This window comes from Hypomesus nipponensis, chromosome 9, assembly GCF_054491055.1.
Source record: "Hypomesus nipponensis isolate SF chromosome 9, ASM5449105v1, whole genome shotgun sequence".
Lineage (NCBI taxonomy): Eukaryota > Metazoa > Chordata > Actinopteri > Osmeriformes > Osmeridae > Hypomesus > Hypomesus nipponensis.
The window spans coordinates 18301001-18321063 of NC_140369.1; the positions used below are offsets into that span (position 1 = coordinate 18301001).

Consider the following 20063-nt stretch of genomic DNA (forward strand, 5'->3'; position numbering starts at 1 on the left):
AAATAATTAGAACAGCTTAGTCCACTTTGCACTTTTTTGCACTTTGCAAACTCAAAGCAGCAAAGAATAATACAGACCAAATGTGAAGTTGTCCAAGGACTTATTGGTGCCAAAAAGTCGTTCACACAAAATTACCACCAAAATTACCACGTACCTGACAGTGTCGAGAAACGTTTCTCTCGTGTGTCTGTCTTGATTTCAGCCCTTGGCTTTACATCTGTGGAGAGAACGGAATAAATGGTGTTATGCCAACTCAACTATGTTGATAATGACAGACAACTTGCAGTTAAACAGACGATATGCTTTTCGAGTGCAACTTCTTATGAAGACGCGTTACTGAACTACTGAGTTAATTCCGATGCAATAAAAAAAACGAAGCCTACCCTTACATTGCAAAATAAACAAGCAATTGCGCACACGTTTGACATGGAGTTGTAAAAACTTGCGCTGTTCAAAGGCTTTCAAAGAACAGCGAGTCCTATTTGATTCAACCAATTAGTCATTTCCGCGTTACCAAGACATTTATAAATACCCCCCAAATGTCCTTTCTACCTTACAGGCAAGTGTCGTAGAGTTTGAGCCTAGGCTGAGGCGGACTGAATGCAACAGGTGAGTCTTCAAGCGATGAATTTCGCTTCTGTAGACAGTCTCTACAGTCCGCGCGTAAACGATTTCATCTCGCCTGATGTGGCCCGTACAACGTTTTCGTCAAAGAATGCGGCGAATTGTAATACTTTTTAGCGTATGCAGGCGGTGCAAACTGGTCAGTAGCGCAAGTCAATGTGCATCATTAAGTGACAAAGAAATCAAGCGCCTGTAACTGGAGGCTAAAAGCGTTGACATCACCCGTACCCTTACTCATTGTTGTAACTGCTGATCTACCAAACTCATTCATGTCTCTTCAGAAATCAGCAACTGGTCTGAGAGCTCCACCTGCTGAACCAAACCATGGCCAACGATAATTATTTTTCTCTGTGTTTGTGTGTGTGTGTGCCTGCGTGCGTGTGTACATGTTTTCACCCTGTTTATGGCTGTCTGAATTATGTCCGTTAGAGCTATATGCAGAAACCTCAATATGAATGATACTGAAACTTGTCTTACAAAACAAGCATGCACGCGTACACACGCACACACTAGAGATAATGATCAAGTCAGAGGATGTGGTCTCTGTGTTTATGACTCTTCCAGTTCTCAAGCACAAAAAGAGAACTTTCGAGATTAAGTCTACAGGACACCAAATACAGCATTTCAACTGACAGGAAAACAGCAGCACTGAAAATATATTCGATAAACATCACAATACATCACACCCTACTGTACACGGGCTGTACTCTGCAAGCCCATACACATTGCGTAATAAGAGTGCATAATGACGTATGGTGGTGTTTAGATTACATTCGGGGAGAGGTGTTGGGGTGAGATAAGGAGGGCGGGCAGGGGGACGTGCGATGAGGGCAGCAGACAATGTACGGTGCCAGCCTCACCCAAATACACATGCAGCAGTCAAACTGAAGTGGGGACGGGTGTGGGGGGTTCCTCTGGGGGGATTCCATCAAGTGGAGCTGCCAAGTTAACCAGAAAACTGTCATTTGTAGCAGGTGGGAGTACGTCATTGCACTTTGGGCAAGTGGTGGCGCAAATAGAAGTGGACACAAGGTTATTTGAAACAATCTATGAGAAAAATACATGATAGATGATGCGTCACCCCCATGAAGCAACTTTATCACAAAATCAGCATTAAAACAATTGCAAGAGACTAGATTTGGGGTTATTTTTATTGTGTGACGTGTGAATAAGTGTGAATAAGTGTTAATTAGTGTCAGAGATGTCAATAACCTCCCCTACAAAAGAGAGACAAAAAGGCTTTCATTGGAAATGCCAATGCATCATGCCAGCTAACCTTCTTTCATTTTTGTCTAATTGTGTTTTGCTTTTTCCTGATGGTAAGAGTTCAGTGTGATTATGCTACTGATTTGTCCTGCATGGTACTAACTAAGGACAACATCCTGACCAACTAATTGGAAAGAGAGAGACAGAGAGAGAGAGAGAGAGAGAGAGAGAGAGAGACAGAGAGAGACAGAGACAGACAGACAGACAGACAGAGAGAGAGAGAGAAAGAGAGAGAGAGAGAGATAACGAGAGAAAGAGAAAGAGAGAGAGAGAGAGAGAGAGAGAGAGCGAAAGGGGGTAGAAAGAGGGAGAGATGGTGAGTGGTGTGGTAAGCCTGTGTGTCAGAAAAATATTCTTTCTGCCATCTGGATAGCCTGCAAGCCATCAGCAAACATTCAACAAAAACCAATGCTAACCCTCAACCTTGTTGATACTACTTTGGGTACCAGACACAAATACAACAGGACAGTACCAGAACACATACACACCCACCCACACAAAGGGGACCCCTCGCAGATAGTGTGGGGCCAGGGGGCATGGTGTGTGTGTGTGTTTGTGTAGTGGATGGGGGGCACCATTCTATAGATGTAACCCAGAACCCAGGGGAAGACAACAAGGTAAGAGTTATGTGGCCAGTGTGGTGCTCCCTGTCACAGGAAGCACAGTGGAATGAGAGGAATGCAGAAAAGCAGTACAGTGATGGAGGGAACAGCAGTTACACAGGGCAGATTGCCAAAAGGAGTAGAGAAGGAGGGAGGGAGAAGGGGAATGAGAATGTAAAACTGATGAGAGGTCGAAGCAAGGGTCTAGAGAAAGTCGGCATTGAAGAGGGTGTGTACGCTCTCTACAACGCAGGCTTACACATGTAAACAAGCACACACGCACACTCAAACTCACAGCAAAGGTTTTATAAGAAACCTTTCTGAAGAAGACTCATTTTACACGTGCAACTAACGAGTCTTATGCGATTCTTTTGCACCGCACAGTGTGGTCTGATTGATTGATACTGACTGACACTATCAAACATATGTATTGTAAGTTAAACAGTGTGCAGTATGTACTGCAACAGTCTACGTTGTGATGGTGTCCACATATTGAGCTCACACACACTAAACATTTTAGTGTGTGCACAGTTCTGAAATTGACTAATTTGTATTTGATATCCAATATTGATCAGATGATGCTGACGATCAGATCTCACAATGGACTCGTGGCAAAGAGGGAAAGTACATTGTTCGGATTCCTGGAACCTGGGACACTATCTCTGTGGCCGATTTCCTGGTATGGGTGGAGACTAGTGGAAGTATGTATCCATGGACAAATACTCAACTGTTTTTCAATCTCTATAGGGGGTCATCCTCTCTGAGAGACACCCAGACCCTGTCTGCCTTCTATTCCTCTCTCTCTCTCTCTCTCTCTCTCTCTCTCTCTCTCTCTCTCTCTCTCTCTCTCTCTCTCTCTCTCTCTCTCTCTCTCTCTCTACCCCCTTTCGCTCTCTCTCTCTCTCTCTCTCTCTCTCTCTCTCTCTCTGTCTCTATCTCTCTCTCTCTCTATCTCTCTCTCTCTCTCTCTCTCTCTCTCTCTTTCTACCCCCTTTCGCTCTCTCTCTCTCTCTCTCTCTGTCTCTATCTCTCTCTCTCTCTATCTCTCTCTCTCTCTCTCTCTCTGTGTTTTGTTCACCCTTCATCTGTTTCTCACAATGTCTATATACGGTTTCCCACCTTATCTTAGTTTTGACATTCTCAGTCTTATTATTAGTCTTAGTATTATTGTCAATTTGAATTTCTCACTTTCCACCTCTGACTAACTTTCATTCTTTGTTTTTCCTCTCTCGTGTTCCCTCTCTCTGACCTCAATAGCAGTCTATGATGCTGAAATTATTTTCACAAAAAAATTAGTCAATTTCAGAACTGTGCACACACTAAAATGTTTAGTGTGTGTGAGCTCAATATGTGGACACCATCACACATTTCTTTGTGTGTCAGATGCTGCAGGCACTCTTGCAATTGCTCTTGTCCCTAAATGTCCTGCGTGTTAGCCAACATCATTAGAATGCCATTTCAAAAGTAAGACTGGGTGTTAAACATGACACCAGATTACCTTGACCAATCAATCAAATTCATCTATCAACCCTCCCCAAAACACTTTCTGACATGAGAACCCAAAATAATTGCTATGGCGAATGATATCACGTTCATAATGCACAATGTGCAACATGGTTCTGTCAGAGACCATCCCGTGTGTGATATCTGACAGGCGTTGTGGTGTCTTTGAAGCTCTTAACACGCTCAGCTTCTAGCGGCACTAGTGACGTCGGGTTGCCTCAACCTTTCCATTCCCGGTAGAGATGCTACATGTTAACCCACAGAGAGGGGAGATAGCGTTACGCTCACTCGTTTTCACTGGAAATGCATGTAGAGATACTGGAAAAAGCAGCTTAACGACGCCCTCGCACTTGAGGCTTTTCGTTTTATGTTAGCGTGGTGGTGGTGGTGGTGGTGGTGGTGGTGGGGGGGGGGGCACTTTCTGCAGTTACATGTGAATCAAAATTGAATGAAGTAGCACTAGGCATACAAACCAGTAGCCTACATGGAAGACTGGCATTCCAGGAAGTGCAACAGCGTGTTGTGGAACCCTAATAAATTGTACACTTGAACCGCTGATACTAATGGCAAACAATAGCAATTGTGATTAATGTGGTTATTTCTTTGTGTGATTGGTCCTGGGCCTTATAGCAGATTACCACCAATGGTGAAACATGTGGTAGGCCTATGAACTGTAGCCTGCTGTTGATAATGCATGATCATGCAACTGAGCACTCTAGAAAACACGCCTGCGCTTGAAATATGACATATTGAGGGAATTTCTCATGGATATAAATAGACGGTGAATGCATTTCGATCACTAACAATTTCCACCGAAAGATGTTCGTCACAAAGTGTAGGGTGAGCACTTCCTCCCCAATGACATGCATATATTTTGGTTATTGATGTACAAGTAAAGCATGTATTAACTTGTCTCTTCCACAAGGGGGTAGTAGCAAATTAACCACAGGAACACCCCAGGGATTTATTATTGAATGGCAGTGAGTCCCAGGAGATCATCCCAAACTTAAACTTAGCACATCCGTCAATCATCCATTTCATGTCATGTTCAATTTTTTTTAGGCCTATTCGTTTTCTCTGAAATTGGAAATATTGGTGGACCAATTGTAGGCACCAACTACTGAGACAGATGCAGTGTAAAGGACAGAGACAGACAAACAGGGAGAGAATGAGAAGAGAGAAAAAAAGAAAGAAAGAAAAGAAAGAGATAAAAGAGGGTTGCCCCCACTTCCAGACAACTACAGGTCCTTAACCTCTTGACCTCTTGACCCTCCAAGACAAAACAAACTCCAAGCCGGATGATTCATCATCATGATAGAAACACAGTCTGTAGGCAGATAGGTCTTATAAAGATATTTAAGCAGAGGACAGTTGCCTAATGTCTACCATTTCACAAAGACAGTCATTTCTCTTCATTTGATTAAATCTGGTCTTAATTCAATTCGATGGGAACAAATGTAATAAACCTTTTCCATTCGTTAACGTCCATAAAACGGAAGACCGGGTGTCATCTGAGTGCGATCATTGTCCCTTGTTATTTCATGATTGTTTGGCTGTGGTGATACTGCAGTTGAAGAGGGCGCCCTTTGTGTGGTGTGATCACTATTCAGGAGCTGCTTTGGCAGTTAGACTCGTGAGTTACAAATCAAACCACAGCACATACATTTTCAGTCAGAAACGTGAATTAACTTAATCCTGAATGAACAGAAAGGGCATTGTGAACCATGCATGGACATGGAGTAAGTAAGTGAGACTTTATTTATATAGCACTTTTCATACAAGAATTGCAGCTCAAAGTGCTTTACATAAAATCAAGAAAAACAATTGTTGATCTAAAAATAAAAAAAGCACATTTAAATGGGATGATCTCTTCCCAGTATTCCCTCTGCAAAAATATCTTTCAACTTCCCTTTCCGACCACACCAAAAACAACTTGATGAACTGTACTTTGGGTTTGTCACCTTTGAGACAGGAGCAAAATAGTCCATGTCAGTGTAAATGTCATCATTATTGTCACAGGGGACATAAAAACAGATTTAAGGTCGTAGAAACCACACAGACAAGCTCTATATATTTGGAACAACCCAAGAGCCCAGAAATAGAAGGGCCGTTTAGTGTTTTGGGGCGAGAAAGCAAGCAGAGACTGAGTCCTCCATTTAATCATGTGTTTTATCACATAAATTCTGATTTATGTATGGCACTCTCACTGTATTCACAGGGAAGGAAGGGAAGGAACTGAAGATTTAAATCTATTTTAGGTGTCTTGACAACCACACCATTTTAGGTATCTTGGGAAAACCAATTTTATTGATGGTGTATCTTTTGAGTGTGTAGTTGCCAGAGGAAATCACAGACTGGATACACAGTAGCCACTGAACCAAACTGATTAGCAATGCATTTTACAAAGTAATAATCTAATAATTACAAAGATTATTTTTTATGTGTGTTTAACGGAAAATATCAACATGATTGGAAAACAGTTCATGTGAAAAGATGTGAAAGACATAGGGGTATAACAATATATTGGGCCACAATATATCGCAATACAACATTTTTACAATATGTATCGTAGAGTTATGGCAATAATTTTACATTACTACGCCTGTTTGATCCTATTGGCTGAGCTACCAGCACGCAACCTACTCTGCACCTGCATCATGCGTGCATTCATTGCATTCACAGAAATCGCTCGAACGGAGTTAACTAAATTGTATGTACAACAAAGAAAATTATTGAAAATGTTTAATGTTTTGGAAATAAATCTGTTAAGTGAATTTCTATTTAATTTAAAATGTTGTTCAAATATCGTGATACGTATTTTAATGTACACCCAGTATTGTGATACGTATCGAATCGTGAGCTGAGTGTATCGTTACACCCCTGGAAAGACAGGAATCATGCTGCAGATGTCTGTTCAAAGTAAAATTTAAGACTGCCAAACTGACCAACTTTTAATGAGAAGTATAACATCAGTTTGGTTTATATGCTCATTCACTAAAAACACGTAGGTGAGGCGTATGACACATGGAAAGCCACATCCCATGTTATGACAGAGGCTAGATTCCCTCTATTTGCATAGGACTACTCTTTTCTCCTCTTCATCCTCTTCTCTGAGGAAAACACATTCCGTTGGCAAAACAGATTAAGACTATTTAGGGAATCCCTTTTTATTCTTGTGTTATCATCACCGTCTATTTCTCTCACTCGTCTTTCTTGTCTGGGACTGTTGTTTTGTGTTCCCTCCCTCTACACGGAAAGGCTCTCTTCTGGACGGACTAAAAACTCTCTGGGTTGGGTGGGTCTGTTTCCAATTTTCTCCCCTCTGTTCCCCCGTCCCGAGAAACGACACCTCCGGAGCCAATTCGAAAAAAAAGGGAAAGAATGAGATACGATAATTATCTTTTTCCACAAAGCACAACCATAGACAGTCTGACCTTCCTGCCCCTGAATTCTTTAGATATGTTTGGGAGGTATTTGGGCTAACAACACTGCAAGGATGTGCATCTGTAGTAGCACAAACTAAGGGGGAAAAAACTAAGCTTCCCACAGTTGCTCTCCAAAGGCATGCCAACTGCAGATGACCAACAGCCACTGATAGACAACACAAAACGGAAAGCACAAACAAACAAGCACCAACTTAAGAATCAAACATTTGCAAAAACAAAGCCTGCCCTGTCACCTTCAACCAAAGTTAATGAAGAAGTCACAAAAATGAATGGCTGTTGCTTACTACTTGTCCACATGTCAAGTGAAAGACAATTCACATTTGGGGGGGGAAGGAATTTCGGAAAAAGTGAAGGTCCTTACCAACATTGAAATTGGACATCCAGTAAATGTCCTCTCTTGTCCCACAGCAAGTAGATTTAATCTCAGAGATGAGGGAGGAAAAATGGGTAGGAAAGAGTCTGCCTGAAATCTAGATCCACATTTGACAGGGGAGTGGTGCAGCAAAGAGAGCGAGGGTGTGCGCTGAAGGAGGGAAAGAAAATAACTGCTTGACACAAGCGTCTCACTCGTACTTTTTAGTCTTCCTCTCTCTTCCTTTCTCTCTCTCTCTCTCTCTCTCTCTCTCTGAACTGTGACACACTTGCTCTGCCCTATCAGTCCCCCCATAACTTTTGTCGGTGCAGCCCCCTAGCCAGAAGCAATGAGGGGAGGATGAGGGGGGTGAAAAGTGGGTGAGTGTTTATGAGTGTGTGTGTGTGGAGAGAAAGAGCGAGAGAGAGAGAGGACGTAAGAGTGAGTGACAGAGACTGTGAAAGAGACTGTGTGAGAGAGACCGTGTAAGAGAACGAGGCAGACATAGACAATGGCAGGAAATGTTACATCAGGACGCACGGTACCAAAATATAACAAGCACAAAAAAGTGTTAAAAACACTCCATAAGGAAAACATTGACTCTGCAAGGGCAACTTCATAACATGTAGTCACTGACAATATTTACGCATTAACAGGGTATTCTCACAGTTCTAAATGTAGACTTTGCAGGATCTACTATCATCTACTCTCTTCTCAGCCCCTGTATGTAGAGTGTGGGAAATTCCTGCAAACACTAAGAGTGAATGTTACTACATAATTTTCTATTGTAATTACAACAATTACAAATGTCTGAGGTGTACCTGTTTCCACATACGTTAAATTTGTGCACGGCATTTGACATGCTGACAGTCAAAGTTTGCCACCTTAGTTCTCTCTAGGTTCAAATTGTTCCACTCCATTGTATATATTGTATGTGATTGGGATTTCATGAAATGGGGAGATGCACTTCCAATACAAGTGCCACTTTATCTTAATGAATGATTATATGAAATGAACAAGTTGCTGTAGACACTTTGAACAGTTTACTGCAAAGGTTTATAGGTATGGCAGTGTCAGACTATTCCCAGGTGTCTACCAAAGTGAAGGAACTACAGCACAGAGCATGCTCTGATCCTGGGGACTGAGCCAACTGTCTGTATAAACACACAAGCAGAGCATTCAGCAGGATTGCTAACACAAGGCGACATATTTCACCAAGATAATTGGATTCCAGCGCAAATGAGATTTAACGAGAGAGAAAATAGCATGGATGTGGGTGATGAGGAGTGCGGAGAGATTTAGAGCTACTACCATTCGGTCAGATGGAGGAACAGAAATCACTTTTACTGATGCCGCTAAGAATATCAGTTTTATCTGTAGCTAGTACTACATGTCTGATGTTTCAAAGAGTAGGCTATGGAAGTGTTCTGAAATTAGATCTTTAAAAAGACAGAAAAAAGTCCATAGAATGTATTGTTTTAAAATAAAATGAATTATAGTATCCAACGATTCCCTTGAAAAAAAAACCTTCATATAAGGTATGATGACACTTCCTGTTCAACATCAAACAGGCTTGTTTTCAAGGCAAACTCTAAGGCCACTTTGATATTTTTGTCACCGGGTAATGGCTTGGCTAATAAATCTCAAGCACATTCCTAATGCTACAATTTGCGTTGTCATCTTTAGCCAGCTTGTGTTTGTTGTCATGGACCATATAACCTGAAACTTCCTTTGTCAGACGGAGGGAGTTACAGAGGTTCATTTTTTTTAGATGAGAGGAAAGAGGTAAAGGTCAGCAACCGACTTGACCATAGTTGCTGTGTGGTCTGGTGGTCTATGCTACCATGCTAGCCGCCATGGATTAGCTAGCCTCGTTCAACTGTAACTCAATCCTTTGGGAAAACACATCAACCAAAGGCAACCCATGCTTATAGGTTGTGACTGTTAGTCCTCCTCAGGAAAGGGATTTTCGGGTAGGCTTCCTCCGCTCTCAAATTCTCCTCAAACAAACACAAGGCATGAACTAAGGAGCAGAAATTTGGCCGCCAACGTTTACCATTGCTCAGCAAACGCATGTTCAAAAAGCTGTTATACCACCACAGCACCACAATTCACCAAGAAATCAGCCAAATGAAAGGGTTTTAGTGGTCAAAGAGACTGTATATTTAGTTTGGAGATAAAACTACTTTAAACATCTGAATTTCCATGAAAATTCCTTGCCCAAGTTATTTTTAGTTGCTGCAGCTGTCACGTCATTTATGTTCCTTTAGGGCATATTCTTTAGTTGATCAACGGTTTAAACTTTGGTTTAAATGATGGTTCATTGATGCCTAAATAAATAAATGAAAATAAACAAAAAGCAAACCACCAAACAGCTCAATGTGGAGCATTTGTGGCTATTTGACACTCCGAGGCCTGCGGCTAATTTGTAACAAATGGCTAACCTGTTCCCTTTTTGGAATACAAGGAACAAAATCGGGTGAAAAAGACGTCAGTTCAAATAGGAAGCAGGTTAGGAGTCCTTGAGGAATACAATGGGATCCGCATCATCTGGAAATATGAGGCACGCGTAGGCCGTTTAAAGACCTGTGGGAGGCGGAGGAGGAGAAAGGGTGGATCTCTTTATCTGGCGAATGACTTGATATGGATTCACAGTGGAGGAAAATTCTCAAAATGTAATTTTGCAGAACAAACCAAAATAATTGGCTGTATGCAGTATGGCCCAAATCATATCCAGTCAAAGCAAGGAGCAAACCCACTGAACAAATAATACCTGGGGAGGACAGCACCTAAAAAATCCCAGAATTTCTCGCTTAACCTTTTTGACTTTTAAATGAACAAACAATCTTCTCTACAGGAAAACCATGAAAAGGGCTTTAAGCTTGAATGGAATCGCTTTGACCTCCCCCCATACACATGATACTTTTTCAGATGCTTGTTTTTGTACCATTGAGTTCAAAACCACATGCACTTTTACTGCATACTGTACATTACTATCAGTATTCTCTAGGAACGGGCACAGACAAGAAGAGTGGATGCTGTTGGTTAAAACAACCTCCCCACGGAGCAAATATTCCTTGCTTCCCAAACAAACACACTTCCAGGAATTTTTGCTGTTGTGTTTTTTTGGCCGTCCGTCAGCCGTCCCGACAGCCGTCTCTTGCAACGACGGGACAGGAAGCGGGAGTTTCCTGAAAGGGTCAGGGTTGCGCCAGCCAGACAAAACAGATGCTAATTACGTTATTTGACTGCCTGCCTTCGATGTGTTTCCTTGTGTTGCCCTTTTCCTTTGTTTAGAATTCCTTAGTATATTACCTGAGCATGTGGCCAAAAAGAGGGAGGATGGCAGGGTGGGAGGGGGGAGGAAGAGAAAATATGAATTCAGTGGTTGCAGCGGTTATCGGTGAAAGGCCCTAATGAGGCCCCACACTAGTCTTCCCCTCTCCATCTCTTTTCTCTGCTTTTTCCTTCTCTTTTTGTCCCCTCTCTCACTCTATCAATACTTTTTTCACTCATTCCGTCTCGCTCCCTCTCTCTGCCTTACTCCCAATCTGGTTCGGACAGGGCTAAAAATAGATTGAGCTGGAAAGTGCTTATGGGACCTGAGAGAGGGGGTAGGGGGCCAAAGGCACAGAGATTGGTGCAGTAATTTGCCAGAGACAAACAGCTGGGGGAAACACAGTGAGTGTGTTTGTCTGGGTGTGTGCTATGTGTGTGTGCTATGTGTGTGTGTGTGTGTGTGTATGCATGTGTGATGAGGATCAACTCAGTGCAGCTGTGGTCTGTCTTTCAGTGTCTGTATCCCCTTCAAATTGTTACATTGCCCATATCACACGCACATACGAGCACACGCACACAGCAGGAAAGAGAGTAATGGGTGCCTGACAACCAGAGCCCTAAAGAATGAAAGAATGTGCAACAAGAAGCAAATGAACAGCTGTATAGAGGGAGGGTGAAGGAGAGGGGGAGAGAGGGAGAGAGCGAGAGAAATAGGGATGTGGACAGTGTGAGGGAGGTGGGGTTAGAATGTGGACTTTTTCAGTGAGTATGGAGAGATGGAGAGGAAGGCAAAGAAACACAAAGAAGGGAAGGACACTGACTCGAGGTGTAATCAAATAGAAACATGAATGAAAAGAGGAGAAGGAGTTCAAATTGATGTGGCAAAGAAAAACAACTGTGAGAGAAAGCAAGTGGGTCGAATTTGGAATCCATTTTTAGAACTTCCTCTGCCGAACGGAGAGCTCAGAGTATGTCGGGGTCGGTTATCGTGGAACTGATGTGCCGTGATTCCCGACATCAGCGGAAGCCAAAATATTTGGACAATACCTCCCATTAGTGACGCCTTTACGCCAAAACAGCCTGGGTATCTGCACAAACAGGCGAAGGCTAGAATTTTTTTTATAATGCTAGAGAATAGAAAACTTCTCTCAAAAGAGCCTGACAGATCCTGAAAAGAATAGAATCCAGTAGAAGAGGAGGGGGATAGACCAGCTCATCATGTTGCTAGACCACAGATCAATGTGTGTAGGTGGGTGGGCTGGAAACACCACAACGTCACCAAGTGGGACACTGTTTAGAGGCCATACAACCTGTTTAGAGGCGAAGAATCTTGTGATTGTGTTGTTGCACTAACTGGAAAAGCCAGGTACAACTCAGAACTTACTTTGGCAATGCAGTGTGTGTGTGTGTGTGTGTGTGTGTGTGTGTGTGTGTGTGTGTGTGTGTGTGTGTGTGTGTGTGTGTGTGTGTGTGTGTGTGTGTGTGTGTGTGTGTGTGTGTGTAATATGTGTATGCTCCAAACTGCTGATATAGAGGAACATTTAACCAGAATCATGGTAATCAAGTTAAAGAAATGCAATTAAGGAGCTTTTGTCTCTGTAACACAAGCTTTATAAGAAAATGGACCCCAATGGTAAGAATCCATGACACAGGAACAATACTTGAGAAATACACATATAGACATGTCTTCAAGGTCTTTCACACTGTCTTAACTTTTGGTGTGTGTTTATCTTCATCTCTGACAGAGTGGAGCACCAGTGAACATCTGTGTGTGGTTTAGTCTCTATCTACACACACACACACACACACACACATACATACACACAACCAGACACCACCACACAGAAAAAGGTGCAGCGTGTTTTGGGGGCTGCACATGTTTGTAGTAACTAAGCACGTGCAGTCTGAAGCCTCCTTCGTTAGCCCAACGAGGCAGACTGATGTCACCTTGCAGATAAAGCTGCTTGAAAGGCCCTCTTCATGTGAAAAACGGTGGCTGCCTGGAGAGGTAGATGGGGCTTTATCACATCATCAGTGTGTGTGTGGTGAGAGAGAGAGAGAGAGAGAGAGAGAGAGAGAGAGAGAGAGAGAGAGAGAGAGAGAGAGAGAGAGAGAGAGAGAGAGAGAGAGAGGAGAGAGGAGAGGGAGAGGGAGAGGGAGAGGGAGAGGGAGAGGGAGAGGGAGAGGGAGAGGGAGAGGGAGGAGAGAGGGAGGAGAGGAGAGAGAGAGAGAGAGAGAGAGAGAGAGAGAGGTGAGAATGCCGACACACCTGCACACTGCCGGAAATGCAGCCCACCACAACATGCGCGCACACGCACACATGCACAATCACCAGCTGTGTTGAGTGGCTCTTGCCATCTACAGCGGTCTCACATTGAAGACATTGAAGCGCCATGTTCTCACAATTGTCACCACAGGTGTCTCTGTGTGTCTCTACGTGTTGAGCATAAAACAAGGTTTCTCAGTAAGAGCATACATGCACACACACACACACACACACACACAAAGAAGGATAGCATACAAAGCAATACAAAGTAGGTGCACAGAATTTCCCAGAATTCAATAATCTCATCCTGCACACACTTCCTTCTCGCCTGACTCATCCTCAGGGACAGAGGTTGGGGAGGGGTATATACAGTACAGGGTTGGGGAGGTCGGAAGGTGGAGAGAAGGATAGATACAGGGGTTGAATAGGTGGGGGGGGGGGGGGGGGTAGAGAGGGATCCATACAGGGATGGGTTGGCCGGGAGGGGAACAGAGGGATAATACAGGGACAAAAGTGGCAGTTGGACCATGGCCTGTCACACTCCCTCTTGGGTCCATGCCATTACGCCGGCACACAAGGGAAGACGTGCTGAGGTCACGCTCCATTTCTCAGGCTCTACCTCTATTTTGATCAATTACATTTCACATGAAAATACACGGGGAGAGACAAGAAACAAGCAATGTTGGTCTTTTTCTCACACCCTCTCACACCTGTGGTCTGCTAAACCATCTCTGGGACTGGCTGGAACACGATCGACTGAATGATTCCCTGCTTGTAGAATGTCGAAATGATATAATGAATGATCAGACCTTCAAAAAAAAAACATGATTGGGTCCAATGAGGTTATGTGATGTGTGCAGACGTACCCAATGTTTGGGGATCCTTTTTGGATTACATAAGGTTTAGAAGCACAGCAACTTTTTCAACCATCAACTTGGTTGACAAAGTAAAGATTTGCATAAAAATCTTGCTTGGGTAATTGAAATGATTTACTCATATTCTGCACTCAGGCAGACAATCCTAAAGTGATTCCTCTATTCAAACGTATCTGTTTCTCCCTATCTCACTTCTCTTTCTCTCCATCTCCCTTTTTTTGTATTGTTGCCAGGTCAACAAAACATTTGAATAGCTCTCTATATAGCTCGAGCAATCTCCATCAGAAGTCAAACCAAAAACAAGTCAAAACTCAAAGGTTAGGTGCACCCGTCGTTTGAAATGGAGCTTCCTTGTCTCATCGTTTGCCTTTTCTTTTGAACCCTCTGTGTGTGTCTGTGATGCATCTAGGGTGGTGTGACCACAGCGGCCGGTAGAGGAGCAAGAACAGGTGTCCCTCCACTTCCCCCATCTGTGAAAAGAGCCCTGCGGTTTTACACAGAAAACACCTCGACGGCTACCCAATCCTGTGGCCCCGTCTGCAGCTCAACACTCCCGCACTGACACCGACGCACTCCCCAGTCAGCCACCCCCCCAAGATAAACACACATACTGTATTTGGGACACACACACAACCTCTCCCCGCAGCAGGGTTGACCTGTTTGTGTTTCTCGCTAGTCCACTGCCCGGTGGGTGAAAACCCCTATTCTCACAACCATCCGTGGCACGCACGCTCGCACACGCACGTGAACTATTCTCACTCTGTGTTTCGTCTAGAGTTCAGGAAACCACAGACGCACACAGCTCCAGAATGGGACATTTAAGTGACACAATACTGTTCAAAGTAATAAACTTACAGTATTGGTTCTCTTTTCATTCCCTCTCTCACTCCCCCTGTATCTTGATGCCTTATGCCTACTGTATGAATAATACAATATTTGAAAAAGTGTTCATGATCAAATCTAGTGCATCTTTTTGGTGGTGGTACAATTATTGTCAAGACAGAACCACATTGACATCAACGCAGAGTCAAATAAGACTTGTGAACCAGACCTACATGAGACGAGCATCTTTATGGGCCAGAGAAGAACCAGGTGGACTGAGGACGACATCAATGATGTGTGAAGTGAGAGATTGTCAGTGCAGTCAATCCGCTGCACCCTCATCCTCTTCTGTTAGTCGCCACAAAGTTGTGGAGTCTTTACAACTTCCCATGAGCTCAGATGACAACGAAGTGATGTGCTATCGTTTCCACTTTAGAGAACAAGCCCACACAGTCTCTCCTAACCCGAACCCCACTAGACACTCTAATACTGCTCTAGTCGGTTTCAAAACCTTTTTTTCCCCTCGTGCCATCTTTCCCCGGGAAAACCTAATTTTGTTGTTTTGTGTATTCAGACATTTTATTTGAAAACCCGATTGCAGTGCCCGGAGTAGGGGTTGACGGGAAAAGTGCTTTAAGAAACAGACCCTCTGAGGCATCAAGGTCCAAGAAGACCAGAGTCATTTTCTTGTTTCTGTGGTCAAAGCACAAGTACATTTACTAAGACTCCTTGATGCAAGAAATAATTTTGAATGCAATCCAGCAGTAAAAAATTACAAAAGATAAAAGGTTGACTAAGAGGATGGTTCAGTTTGATGTGACGTATGTTTCTCCTGTAACACAAGTAACAGTTTGTATGTGTTTCCAGTCTGTAAAAGCCACTAGGTATAGTTTTAGTTCCAATACATGTTAGTTTGTACACCAATAACATGGAATGGATGTTTAATAGCTGTAGCTGAATCAATAAACAGTGATAGAAATGAAAAGCTCTATGTGGCTAAACAGTGAACTCATTTGGTTTACAGCGGTGCACAGCACCATAACAACATTGAACATTCAACAAAGAAAACTGATAGAAGCATAGTGTAAAGTATAAGTATTTTAAGTACAAAAATACAAGCATGGAGTTGAAGTTGGAGTTATGAGTTTAGCTGGTATCTCCATATTTGTCCTGTTTTAGGTATGTTGCTGCTCTGTACTATCGCAGAAAAACCCCAGACTGTCCTACAAACCTGGCAAGCTACCGAGAAAATGAATGGTGCTTCAGATGGGATTAGTGGAGGTGAAAGTTCCTCACCCTCCCCACACAAATGTTGGTGGTAAGCTTTTTGCTCAACCAATTTTCCTAATGCCATATCATCTCCAGTGAAATTTAGGGTCATGTACTTATAACTTAAATACAACTGTTACTACTTTTTCATGTAGCCCTACATTGGCACCATGCTTTGAGTGGAACTGAAGCAAGAGTGGGGCCCAGTGCTTCTCTGCGACAGCCATGAGTCCAATGCTGATATCGAGTCTAACTACAACCGCATGATGTTGCCTGCTGTATTCCCTTTTGTCCACAGAGCCTCGCGAACTCAGCTGAAACCACTGCGAAAACACAACTTTATTGATATTCTGTAAACGGTTCAAGTCTGTCTTGACCTTCAAGACTGAGAGGAGAGACTGTTATTTTGCCCCATCGAGGGGCCAGAGACTGAAGAAACATGCATGGGATCTGTGTGCGTTCCACACATTCTGCCGTCCACCACATGGTGGGCTTAGCAGTAATGATATTTGGATGACTTGCATAAAGGGCATCCAAAATCCAATCTAGATAAGTGGACAGGCGAATCAATGTCAAATGAGGGGGAGAAAAAAAAGGCTTCTCTCATTCTTGCTCCAACACGCACGTACGCAATACACATGCCATCACATGTCATTCAATATGAGCTTCACACACAGGTCATTCGTAGCATGAGGCCAACATGACATGGCTTTGTTTTATTTGAATGCATCATCATTTTTCACTTTGTTGCCTTACAGTGTGCATGATAAATAACATCTGCTGCTTGGATTGACCCCCCAAAAAAACTATACACACACACCCTTATTATTACTGGAAAGCCACTACTGTTATACAATCTGGGCTGCACCATGCCAACTGAGCAGACATACCCAACACTAAACGGGCCACAAAAATAAAACAGTTCTTGTTATGTCCCGGCCCTTTCTCAGTAACATGTACAGTTGCCAATTCCCCACGCACAGGGGCCTCTATCAAGCCAGCCCATAACCCCTTCAGGGCACTGAACACATCGGACTGTCTCTGATACTGAGGCGGGAACACCCCAGTGTACAGTATTAATACCCTCTAGGTGGACAGGAATAAACTCATTTTAACCCAACCACGCCCTCGCTTCTCTGCACATCGTCCTCTCCCTTCTCTTCTTTATCTGGGAGCCTTTATCCGCCGGTGCCTCACCCAAAAAGACCCACAGTGCAAAGGCCTGTGGCGCACTTCCAAGAAACTGTCCTTGTGCGACCCTGAGGATGAGTCCTCAGAGAAAAAGAGAAGGGAGCGAGTTTGAGAGAGATAAAGGGGGCTATTGTGGAGGAAAGGCCAGTGCATGATGGCCGTTTGAGGTTCTCCCCCCGTGTCGGTTAATCACCTGATCTCATGCATTGACTCACCTAGGCGTACAGAAGATTCTAGGTTCATTTGACAGTCTATCGAGAGAGAGCGAGTAGGGTTATTTATTTTTTATCAAGTTCAATACTAAAGAGGGCCCTGTTCTACCATCATCATCATTCGAGCGTACCTGATGTATTCTCTGTCAAGACAACGGCTTAGACGAGTTTCAATGCAACGTTAGTCGTTTACCGTTACAAAAACGCCACAGGTCTCAAAGCGGCAGGAGCTGGCGTGGAGATAATGCTCATTGCACTGAGAGCCCAGCCAACCGGCTCATCACCTAGATGATGAGCCTCAGCCCCGACTCAACTCCTTCCCCCTTAACCCCTGTGTGAGGTGGCGCAACGGCTCAGCAGACCGCACGGGCATTGTCTTATCAGCGCACAAAACAAGTGGCACCTCTCCGGACCAGCACTGACATTAACTGCCACGGCGATGACTGGATTTCTCTGATAACCATTTATTGTTCCCCCGACACGTCGCATGTTGTACACAATCTCTCTCTGCATTCGGACAGGAGTAGGGGGGTGGTGGGGGAATGAGGAGGGCTGCGGTGGGGGAGGTGGAGACGCGACCAGAAATCTCTTCAGTATCTGGGGGCCATATGCTGAAATCAAACAGCGCTGTCTGTGGGGCTTCGGTGTGTGTGTGTGTGTGGGGGGGACTGTGAAGGCCAAAGAGCAGTTAGATGAATTTAAAAAGCTGTTCAAAATTGACGAGGTGCCTTAAATGTGGGGTGTGTTCCAGTTTGTCACCAGCGTTACCACACACACCATACAGAAACTGCATTTATCTTCATAGCTTAGCATCTTGTTCAGCAGGGAAAGTCAGTAGGTCAATGAGGTTCTATATGGGACAAAACACAATAAACACTGCCCTCTACTGGCAAACAGTCCCTTTATCCCTATCCAATACACTGCAAATTATCAGCCACAACATGCATTCAAAAAGCATTCACTCATATCACTCCAGAAGTCCTCAACAGACCTATTAACATTGGCTTAATCAGGCATTAACAAAGATCAAGTCACCCTGGCTGTTGTTTTTGAAAGGGGGGGGGGGGGGGGTATTTCACACTGTTCCTTAAGGTCTCCGAATAGGGTATGTAACATTCGTTGGCCTGAAAATGGCCCGGGTGCTGTTCTATGCCCCCTGATGCCTCCTGTGAATTTGTCGCTGGAAAAAACACACGTTTTTTTCCTTTAATGGTATGCTCATGAATATATAGATAAGCTGCGCTCTGATTGGTTGGTTTACAACGAGTGAAGCTGCTGAGCAAAGACGCAACACGGCCAACAGCACTCACGGAAACAAGAAGGTGGAGACTAGGGGTGCACCGATCCGATTTTAAGATCGGATATCGGCCCGATATTGACAAAATAGCTGGGTCGGGGATCGGAAAAATGAACAGATCCACTGGCCGATCCATCAATAAAAAAAATTCCGCAGCACATCCTATGTCATTTGTCAGCAGCATGAGTTAACCAAACCTTTAGATGCGTGAGTTCTAAATATTTCCAACGGTCCCCACAGCAAGCATAATTCTCCTAGCAATGGTACTAGCATGCTAGTGTTACCTGTTAGCCTTCTCATTAGTACATATCGAAGCCATACAGCGTTTGTAGCATAGTTTTTGTCAATCGGAAAATATTCAGTAGGAATTTTCGAAATCGCATATGAGACGTTAATGTGAGACCCGCATTCGAACGATCACATATGTGCGACGCACCTAGAGTTGTTGAGCTGCAGGAATTTGGCATGCTCCTAGCATTGTGCTTTTGGATGTGCTTGATTACATTGGTATTGTACTTTGCAGTATTACCACCCCTCAAAACATTTATTTTGCAGACATTGCAAACAGCCGACAACCTAGTTGGCGTGGCAAGCGTAAAATATCTCCACACGGCCGAATCTTTGGCTCACTCAATGTTGCTTTTAAGCAATTTATCAGTCCACTGGTTGGACACAAGCTGTACACCGCACGGTGCAATGCTTCAAGCTAAAAACGTCCATGGTTCACACACCAGCGACAACACATAAATAAGAATTCAAATATATTTTTTACGTTTACAATGTTAAGTAACTGTTTGTTACTATTGTATGTTTGACCAATACACTTTTGTTTCTACTGCTACAGTTTATTTATTTTAATACATTTGATTACATTCTATTTTCTAATTTTGATTACACAAATAAATAAGAATTAAATTACATCTGTTATTTTGTCTTAGTTAGGAAAGTACGTTTAATTAGGAAAGTCTGATGCCTTTAGTCTCTTCCACATGGTGGAAGGAAGGTATAAGGTGGAAGGTATACAGTTTATTAATTCAACAACGTTATCGGATCGGTATC

At 43.4% G+C, this 20063-nt stretch overlaps 1 protein-coding gene across 5 annotated transcripts in view; it reads right to left on the bottom strand.

Annotated features, from left to right (window-relative positions):
- LOC146273363 (histone deacetylase 7-like) overlaps positions 1 to 8078 on the bottom strand; it is a 46054-nt gene extending 37976 nt beyond the window's left edge. For 4 of the 5 annotated variants that reach the window (XM_084704604.1, XM_084704601.1, XM_084704600.1 and 1 more), the window contains exons 1-2: positions 7803 to 8078; positions 155 to 217 (exon numbers count right to left, since the gene is read on the bottom strand). In XM_084704604.1, the coding sequence (XP_084560730.1) occupies positions 155 to 217; positions 7803 to 7821 (82 nt within the window). In that variant the 5' untranslated portion in view covers positions 7822 to 8078. The remainder of the gene's footprint in view (positions 1 to 154; positions 218 to 7802) is intronic. The other variant, XM_084704599.1, reaches the window with a different exon arrangement.
- Between the last annotated feature and the right edge of the window lie 11985 nt (positions 8079 to 20063).